At 41.5% G+C, this 9,857-nt stretch overlaps 1 protein-coding gene across 4 annotated transcripts in view; it reads left to right on the top strand.

The window, feature by feature from the left end:
* The window catches only part of LOC110581824 (spermatid perinuclear RNA binding protein), a 124,134-nt gene extending 114,569 nt beyond the window's left edge, over positions 1-9,565 (top strand). For 3 of the 4 annotated variants that reach the window (XM_021691719.2, XM_044920693.1, XM_044920695.1), the window contains 2 exons: positions 3,547-3,591; positions 6,185-7,142. In XM_021691719.2, coding sequence (XP_021547394.1) covers positions 3,547-3,591; positions 6,185-6,261 — 122 coding nt within the window. In that variant the 3' untranslated portion in view covers positions 6,262-7,142. Of the gene's footprint in view, positions 1-3,546; positions 3,592-6,184; positions 7,143-9,538 lie in introns of those variants that run through there. The other variant, XM_021691720.2, reaches the window with a different exon arrangement.
* Positions 9,566-9,857: the final 292 nt, after the last annotated feature.

Genomic DNA, 9,857 nt, shown 5'->3' with positions numbered 1-9,857 from the left:
TTCTTTCTTTCTTTCTTTCTTTCTTTCTTTCTTTCTTTCTTTCTTTCTTTCTTTCGTTCGTTCGTTCTAGAATAGACTATTTGGGAAGTTCTGTGGATGATGTGGTTTTGGAATTAGGAATTGTCCCAGTAGGGGCAGAGCTCAAAGATGTGTCATGGAATGAGTATGTTCACTCATTGAAATAGCATGTGCCTGCTTTGGGAGTTTACTGTCGTGCAGCTTATGATCTAAAGGTGAGACAGGCCAATCAGATAAGTCACTCACTTACCAACTGAGAAGGTTGTGATGAAGGACAAGGGTATGTTCTATGAGAGAATGTAACAGAAAAACTGGGTCTAAGATTTTGGGCCTGAAGGCCTTCCCGCAAAGAAGTGACACTTGACCTGAGCTTTAGAGAGTGAGGAGGCGTTAACTTGGAGAAGACTAGGGTGGACGAGTGTTGTACACAGAGGGAACAGCATGTGCAGAGACTCTGCGCTGCTGGGCCAGGGAACTCGGCTGGTGAGGATTAGAGGAAGGCCAAATGTCTGTAGTGTGGAGAGCACTCTGTGTTTTGGGTGGGGGCTGGTGGGGAGAGACACAACAGGGACAGGGAATGATTTGAGCTAAAGCTAGACACTCGGAACCCCAGTCCTGGAGGCAAAGGTGTGGATTTTGGCCTTAGAATGCTAAGTGTAGTGGGAAGTCGTGAAGGGCTCTAAGGAGAGAAGTGACGACATCAGACTTTTCTGTAAATATCATCGTCTATAGTGTGAAGAATAGACTGTAGGTACAGAAGTGGATGTGAAAAGACAAGTTAGAAGGTTCTGGTAAACTCATAGCTCAGGCCAGAGACAGTGTAGGTATCTCCAGTGGGTGCAGGGAAGCAGATGGGTGGCAAGAAACAACCGGATTGAAGACGTACTGCAGAAGCACAATTAATGGATTTAATGTGGAGAATGAAAAAGAGGGAGGTTTCAAGGATTTCTCCCAGCATTTTTAGCGAGCGGAACTGGGTCACTGAGTGTGCCATTTAAGGAGATGGAGAATGGTGAGGGATGAGGAGGAAGGGAGGAAAAGGTTCATTGGGGTTTTATTCCGTTTATGGGTCCCAAATTAAGACTCTCTTCTGTGCATCTCACTGTTTCTACTGATATTTCATATTCTTTTGCCTCATCCGATCATTATTTAAAGAAAGCAGCTTTTATTAATAATAGGCAAGTTATTGAGATGAACTTTCTTGCCTTTGATTGCATGTTCAGTAGGGGCTTTGTCCATTTGGGAGTGTCTCCGGTCATGTGGTCAGGGACGCTTACCTCCCACCCATCATCTAGTGGCAGTGGTCGTGAAAGGCTTTGTGTGTGTCTGCTTGTTGCCAGGCTCGTTGGCTCTATAGTAGCTTTTCTCTTATGTCATCACATTGACCTCTGTGAAAGGCCTGTCTCGTGAAGCTTTTATTTTTTATTTTTTTTAAAGATTTTATTTGTTTGACAGAGAGAGACACAGCAAGAGAAGGAACACAAGCAGGGGGACTGGGAGAGGGGAGAAGCAGGCTTCCCGCCGAGCAGGGAGCCCGATGCAGGGCTCGATCCCAGGACCCTGGGATCATGACCTGAGCCAAAGGCAGACGCTTAACGACTGAGCCACCCAGGCGCCCCTCTCGTGAAGCTTTTAAAAATGAAGTTCTTTTATAGCCTAGAGAAGATTCAGATTAGGTCAATTAGATTATGAATAGGTTATATGCCATTTGCGGAGTGTATTCTTGCAGCAGGGACTGTAGTAAGTGTTTTTACATACATTATTTAATTTCATTCCCCTGCCAACTCAATTACTATGGAAGACTGTGAGGCTCAGGGTGGTGAAATAACAGGCACAAAGTCACCTTGCTAGTGAAAGTGAAGTTGGGGTTCAAACCCCACAGCCTGATTGGTGGCCAGCTTAATAGTTTTAGTTTCATCTCTCTTTAAGGAGGTTTTGGTAAAACCCTTGAAACTGTAGCCTTAGTCATCCAGCTTGCTACCTTTTCCTGGAATAGATCTGATATGCAAACTTTTTAAAGTATTAATTTCTCTTTTGGCCTCAGTTCCTACTGCATATCTCCAGCTGCTGCTTTCAGCTGCATTGTATCCTCTTGAAATCTAGGATTTAGGGAGCATTAAAGACTACAATTAAGACTAAAGACTAAGGCTACATTGTATCCCCAGTTTTATGTGACTTAAGTATAGACTGAAAAGTAAAAATTTCCATCTCTCAGGAAATGTTTCCGTTAGTCCCTAAAAGCAATTTACTTATTCAGCATACATTTGAGTGTTTTGTTTCAAGCAAGAGATTTGGACCTGGGCATTAGAAGATGATTAGCATCTGCCCCAGTGAATGCTTGAAGGTCATCTGGGGTAGGAACAGACGCTTGCATCAACAGTGTGCAACATGATGCAAGCTGTAACATTGGTGGCGGTGGGGGTGCAAAAAACAGCAAACCCAGGAAACTTCACAGAGGAGGTGATATTTGATCCTGATCTACAGGATGCGTTGCAGCTGGGCAGCTAGAGAAGGAGGAAAAAAAAAAATCCTTGCAAGCAGCAGAAATGATTACAGAAAAAGGGCTTGTAATGTTAAAAAGGCTTGATTTGTGTTTAGGTACAGTGTGAAGGGTCCATGTAGATTTTGTTCTATTTTAGAATCCAATTTTCCTTGAAGATTTACCCAAGCAATTTAGTATTTGTATTTTTAAAGTTGTTTTATTGAAAGATTAAAGATTGTAGCTTCTGTTAGTACAGTATTTCTAATCCCTGCAGCACTGTAGAGTAGCTTGGAAGATTTCTCATTTTACAGGCATGAAAAGGCAACTCAGAAGTTAAATGTTTAAGGACATAAAAGAAACCAGTGCCAGAACAAATTGGCTCAAAAACTTCTCTGTTCTTCACACTTGTTTTTATTGACAGTATGAGCCTTTTTCATAGGCACCAGAGGCCAATGTCAGTTTTGCCAACATTTACTGAGAGATGCTGTGCTGGGGCCAGGAATTCAGATACCAGGAGACATGGACCTTGTCTCCGAGCCCCCAACCTGATCTGCACTTGAGACTTCAGCCTGTCCTGTCACTGCTTTCTCAAGAGACCTGGAAAGTTCTGCTTTCCAGCTTTAAAGAAATTGGTAACTTGAGTGATTCTAAGTTTAGGGAGAGGAGACAAATTTGTTCAATAAATTATATTTAGTGAGTGGTTACTATGTGCCAGACCTTCTTCCAAGTTGCAGTGATACAAAAATGTCTAAGACTTGGTGTCTGTCACTCTAGTAGAGGACACAGACATGGAGTCGATAATTATAATACAGTGTCATAAGTGCAAGGAGAAAGACAGGATATTCTAGTAGGCCAGGAGAATGTTATAGGTCATGCTAAGCGGGAATGGAGGGTTCGGCCATTCTGGGTATAGTTCTCATTCATCCAGCATCTGGAAGGAGTCCTCAGGGCCCAAGGTGCTGGGCCAGGCAGTACTTGTGAATTGGGCTGGTATTGGTTGGTTGCCCTTTGTTCTGGACTGATTGCTTTCTTCTTCTTTGCACTAGGCTATGGAGCACCGTATGGTTACAGCACAGCTGCCCCTGCCTATGGTATGTACACCATCTTTCTGATTTCTCCTCTTAGCAATGCTGTCACAGCAATCTAAAGCACAGTTTGTATCCAGGGTTTCTTTAAACGAATTGGAGGATCTCAGACCTGTTCATTCTAGTGACCCAACTTAAATTCCCTTTGAAAACGCCACAACCTTGTGGTTCTCGGTTTGGTTGGAGTTGCTCTTCTCTCTGCTTTGCCTGATTGAAGGACTGCTTGTTCTAATTGCCTGTTTCTGACCATACTGAAATTAAATATTTTAAGTAGTTCTTCTTACAGCCAACTTACACTCCATTCAAAGGCTACTGAAGGGCCATCCCCGGTTTCCAGCTGAACTGCTCGCCGGTTACATGGCTGCATTGAAGTGTCTGGCTTGAAACCATCTGGGTGACTTGAGTTAGGGTTAGGAAATGTTCACTTCAAATTTGTAGCCATCATCCTTTCCCATGAATTTTGCTCTAGAGGTGGCATCAGTGGGCCCCATCGTGGTGACAGGGTGTCACCGGCAGTGTCTTTGAAGTGCTTCCCGCACAGAGTCTGTGCAGCATGTTACAAAATCATAGGAGTGTCTCTTCTCCCTCCAAAAATAAAAATAAAAGCATATGCAGAAGTGAACCTCAGTGGCCCTTTGGATAACTTTTGAATGAGGTTTATGTGGCAATGGAGGCAGTAGGTTTGGAGTCAGTGATATGCCCTCGTAGACATTTTCCCTAACTCAGGCGCTACATGTTACAGGTCAGCCATCTGCAGGATGTTTGCCATTGAGAGAAGAAGAGTGTGTGTGCGCACGAGCGTGAGTGTGTGGGTGTGCACGTGTGAGTGCGTATCGGTGCAACCCTGGGCTGGGCGTGCACGTGTACAGTGGGGAAGGACCTTGAATGTCCCGCTACTCGTGGTGTTAGTCCTCACACGAGCCTCAGGGCCCTTCATTATGCTTTCTCTCTTCATGCATCAGCTTTTCCATTTTTGTTCAGATGAAAATGATGGGTCCTTAAGACACTGCTAAGTTTGGAGGCTCCATTTGATTTCATAACTGTAAAAAATAAGTAGAAAATGAACATGAACAGTTTGACCACTTTCCCCATTAAGATAGACTGGAAAGATGTGGAGAAGCTGCAAGGGTCAGACATTTGGGTGAGTCTTCTCTATGGCAAAGTACCAAGTCTGGGGTCTCATCCTTGACCTGAACGTCTCCTCTGGAATGCTCAGGTTTGGTCAGGACTTCCCCAGAGTCCCCAGATCCCCCGATGTGGGGTGATAAGGAATTGAGAACTCATTCGAGAAAATGTTTTCACCCAGAATTTGTTCTAAATTCAAATTCTCCAGCTCCTTTTGTTTTGGCCATTTGCTTTTACCATGCAGCCAACTTCCTGGATATCCTGACCACCTCATCCCTCCTGTGAATTAGGTCTGGGCAGTTGATCCAAATACATTTTGACTCACTAGTCCCATTGTGGTGTGTCTTGTGTGAGCGCCAAAACATCTGCCTGCTAGGGCAGGTTGTTAATTCTTTGTCTCTCTTTCAGACATCGTAAGTCTCACGTTCTTTAGTACAGGTTTACTGAGAGCTGAATTTTTCTCTTGAAAACACGGGTGTGTCTAGGCTTTAAGCTGCATTCATGTTTTTCCTCAGTCTTTTTTTTAATTTTTCTCTCTTGTGCCTCCCTTTCCTCTAACATTATACTTTCACCCTGCGGCCTCTGAGCCCCCACTTCAGAAGGCTCCTCTCTTCCATGTGCCATATAACTGACTTCCAAAGCTGGTGAAATTTGATGCCCCCATTTTTCACATAAAAGATTTGGTTTTTAAATGTTACTGTGATGCCAGCCTACTAAAACAATGCTTTATTTTGGCTGTAAGGTAAATATGTCTTTTGGCCTTTGTAAAGCTGTTGCATGTGGGGGTAATTTCCCTCTGATCATCTGGTGCTCTTGAACACCTGCTGTTGCTGCTTTGTGATTTCTCCATAGGTTAAATACTAGAATAGAGATAGGAGCAGATTTCAAATCATGCTTGAGTATGCAGAAGTCTGTGAGGCCACAAGAACTTGTTTATTACAAAATTAAGAAAGTAGTTAATCTTTCCAGATTTGCCACGCCAATACCGGCAGTAGCCGTTAAGATAAACCCCTGGTCACGACTCCGGCTGGAGCTGTCTTTCCGGGGAGCTGAGGCCTGCACAGAAAGCTGTGCTTTGCGTCTTGACAGTCATCCCTGTTTCTTCTACAATATGTGATGTGCCAAATTGAGAACAATTATGGATTTCTCGAGTCCCTTGAGAATATTCATCAGTGGCATTGCTTTTGATCTTTAGAATTCATGGCCGCTCACACAAATGAAATTGCTTTCTGAATATCATTCTTCCTGTGATATAGCCATCCTAATTTTGAGTGGAAAATACCAATTATCAAAATATTAGCAATTTCAAAATAGGAGATCTGTGAGAGGTTTGTGGGTCTCCTCCAGAATGCTTCATGTTGACTGACTAATCTGGAAAAGGTTAATGATCATTACTGTAAGATATTTTTTTACCTGAAATTTTTATTGGATTATTAAACTTATTTGGAGTCCTCTCCGTTTCTTTTCTCTGTAGGTTTACCCAAGAGAATGGTTCTGTTGCCCGTTATGAAATTCCCAACATATCCTGTTCCCCACTACTCATTCTTTTAGCAAATGACAGAAGCTAATTCCTATTGAACAACAAATACAGTACAATACAGAATGTTAGAGCAAAAGCCTTTTTATCCTGCTTTCTTTGAACACATACTTGATCAAAATTATTTGTAAAGAACATCTTTCCTACTTTTTGATTTTAACAAATGCAAATTTAGTTCTCTACAACTTGAAAACAAACAACAAGGAACTAGTTCTGTGAAACGGTACCTCACTTCCGGAAAATACCTTATACCAGCCCTTCTGTCCTAGGGAAATAAGTCTAGCAGTGCAGAGGTTGAGTCTTAGGAGAAGTATCAGATTATGTAAAATTAAATTTGTGAAGGATGTATAGAGTCTCAAACACTGATCACAAATAAACTGCTTTGTTGTAACACAGAGTACTGCCTGGTTCCTGATGCAGTCACCGAGTCTTAGCTCTGATTGATATGTATTTGCCCAGGGCACTGGAATTCGGGCTGTAGTTATTTTTTTTAATACAATAGAGACTTTTCATTTAAACTTTAACTTTGTAAATACTGAAGTGTGTAATTAAAGCCAATAAAATATGGGTTTGAATATTGTTTTAGCTTATTATTTTTGATATGTTTTGGTATCAAATTACAAGGAATTGAAAACTAATAATAACTTAGCCCTAGAAACCCATTCATTTGTAAGGAAACTGCTAAAACAAAGCAAAGGCAATTGTTAGTTTGAGCCAGTCTACTTACTTTGTAAGCCCTTTGTACTGCTGGACAAGGGCATCCCCATGAGAAAGGTATATTCTGTGATCCGAGCATTGCTTCTTAAAATGATGGCACTACCCAGAGATGGGGAAGGAGGAATGTGATTTAGTTTCCTAATTTCCAAGTTTTAAAAGAGAATAAATTAATCGATCAATCACCCTCTCTTGTTCTTGTGGCCTTCTTCACTCTGTAAGATACTGTGTTCACTTCCCTGGTTTTTTTCATGCAGATAGAAGATTAGCGATTTTTCTGGGATTCATGGAAAGGTCTCTTTTCCTCTTCAATTACATCAGAATCTAAAGCAGCAACAGGGTCCCCATAAAAACTTGCTCTTCGATTGTCCCAGTTCTTGTTGAGTGCTGCTGTGAAAAGTGACAGGTTTCAGCCATGGGTCAGCATTTATTTTTAAGTTTTTCTTAAAATTTATCTGATTAAGCTGGTGAAAAATGATCAGTTGGTAACATTGTGCTGTCCTGTAAAGGGTGCAGACCTGAGCCTTCCCCTGCATTCTCGCCTTGTTTGGAGAGCCTATGATGTTACTAGAAGGTAATGGTTTCATTAAGGTACTCACCCCCATGAAGGCACCAGTGTGGTCCCATGTCGAGATTTCTAAGTTGCTGTGTCTTAAAAATGTCTGTTTTTAGTACGAATTAGCTTCCCTCTTCCCTCTTAAATTCTGTTTCTCAGAGCCCAATAGTGCCCATCAGTGAGAATGGGCTTCGCAAAATATAGCAAATTTATGTACCAGATTTCTTTGGGACCGCTAAATGAGAATCAGATGGGCAATTTAAAATAAACGTTAGTGTCACTTCTCAGATGTGGATTTATTATCACAGTGGCTTGTTACTTCTGCTCCTTGACCTTTAGTCTTTATTAGTGGTGGGTGATACTTTAATAAAACCTCATCACTTGCTAGAAATAGCTGTGAACTTACCATTCTCATCCTGTGCATTAGTGGCTAGACATAAACCTGAGGGCCCATTGCAGCTGGGAGTTTTCATGTTTCACTGATTCATTTTGCTGACCTATGGATGAAACAGAGCCATCACTGAGAAGAAAAAGCATGGCTGGTAGTGTCCAGTTTTTATTAATTCAATATTTACAATAGTCCTCTCTGTGTTTGGAATACTATTAATTGGCAGCTGCAGCCAGATTGTTATTTGAAATTGATTGTCAAATTTGCATTCCAAGTTGGAATCTCTCTGGAGATTTCTCTTTAGAAAATTATTTTGAAGTAGCTGACTCAGCTTCATAATTTAACCCCTCTATGATGGTGAAAAAGGGAGCTGTGCTGTTTTCCAACATGATGGCAGTCATTTCAAATGGTTTCTACCAAGTCTTTTTCTTTTTTTTTTAATTTTGTTGTTTGTTGGAAGTTACTAACCATGTTGTAAACCTGCCCAGTTGCTGCAAACTTTTACATTTCTCTGCTTTACTTAAAATAATTGAGCTGTCAGTCCTTTGTTAGAAGTGGTAACCATGCAAGTTCAACTGTTGAAATTTTGTAATGAATTAAGTGTCCCCCTGCCCCCCTTCTGCCCTCCCCACCCCTCCATTTTGTAATGAAAATTCCACTTACAGCTGAAAGAGCAGAGAAATATAAATGAAGCTCTTGGCTTCACCAAATTCTGTGACATTAACACCAAGTGTTGCTTCTCTGCTCTTTTCTCCACTGTAGGCGGTTTTTTCATTGACAGCCCCTATTGCCAGCCTCTGAGCGTCGCGCCACTTATTATTCACTTGGGCCCTCAAGATTTCTTCTCTGACTTCTAGAACCATCAGGTTGTCTGGCTTGAAATGGCAATTTCTGTCTTGGTCTTAAGAGCATTGTGACCCTCTGAGGCTTTCCAGCTTTCAGATACACCACTCTGACACCTTCTTTTGGAAAGCAATGACTGAGCATTTTAAAGAAGAGCAATACTTTATTCAAAGCCACGGTGTCTGTTTTAAAACCTTTCCTTTGGAAACCTAGCAATATCTGTACTTAACCCCTCCTAGCATAGTCTCTTGTCAGGGAGTTTACAGACCAATGTAGAACTTAGATTCAGTGTGTGAGCTGTGCTATCTCCTGACAGTTTTTAAACTTTTGTAGCACATAAATTGGGTAGTTGCATTCCTGACTGCGTCAGTTAGTGCTATTATAATTTCTCAGAATTAGGGGTCCTCCTTGAAGCCATATTCTTTGCATGGGGGCTGGCGCCCAGCCAGGGATGTGGCCTGCAGCCCGGGTCTATTCTGGCTGCAGGAGCACCCCCTCTCTTGTGCAAGGTAATTGGTCCAACAGATTCCCAACATACCTCATGCTGACTAGATGCAGTGCATGGTGCGTGCAGCAAGGAGTCCCGAGTCGTTTGTAGTCTTTCTGAAATCGTTAATCTGGGAACAAACCACTTATAGATTTTTCTGCTATTAGCCTTTCCTTCTTTTTTTAAAATTCGGGTGAATGTTTGAAAATCATGAATCAGTCAGTCACCGTTATTAATTGAAGAGCTGGGAATACCTCGTTAATGTATTTTTAAAACTAGTGTTGGACCCTCTGTGTATTTCAGGTTAATACTTTTAAGCAGTTTTCAGCACGTTTATCTCACTTTATTCTCGTTCTCCTCGGACCTCCGTAGCCATATCACTTGTATAAAATAGGCTGAGATCTAGTGACTGTAAGCTGTGGTCTCAGTAAACAAAGGTAAGCTCTTTTATTTTCTGATTAAAGAGAAAAATAACTAAAAGTCAATGAACACAACGTGCATATATGACAATCATACAGGATGTGTTTGATCTCCTAGGTCTTATGTCATCATATTACCTTTAAAATTTTTATGATCTAAATGTAAAATAGTTATTTTCAGCATTTGTTTTAATACCCTTGTA

The sequence above is a fragment of the Neomonachus schauinslandi genome, chromosome 13, assembly GCF_002201575.2.
Source record: "Neomonachus schauinslandi chromosome 13, ASM220157v2, whole genome shotgun sequence".
NCBI lineage: Eukaryota > Metazoa > Chordata > Mammalia > Carnivora > Phocidae > Neomonachus > Neomonachus schauinslandi.
The sequence above is the reverse complement of the archived record's forward strand: the minus strand, read 5'-3'. Positions and strand labels throughout refer to the sequence as shown.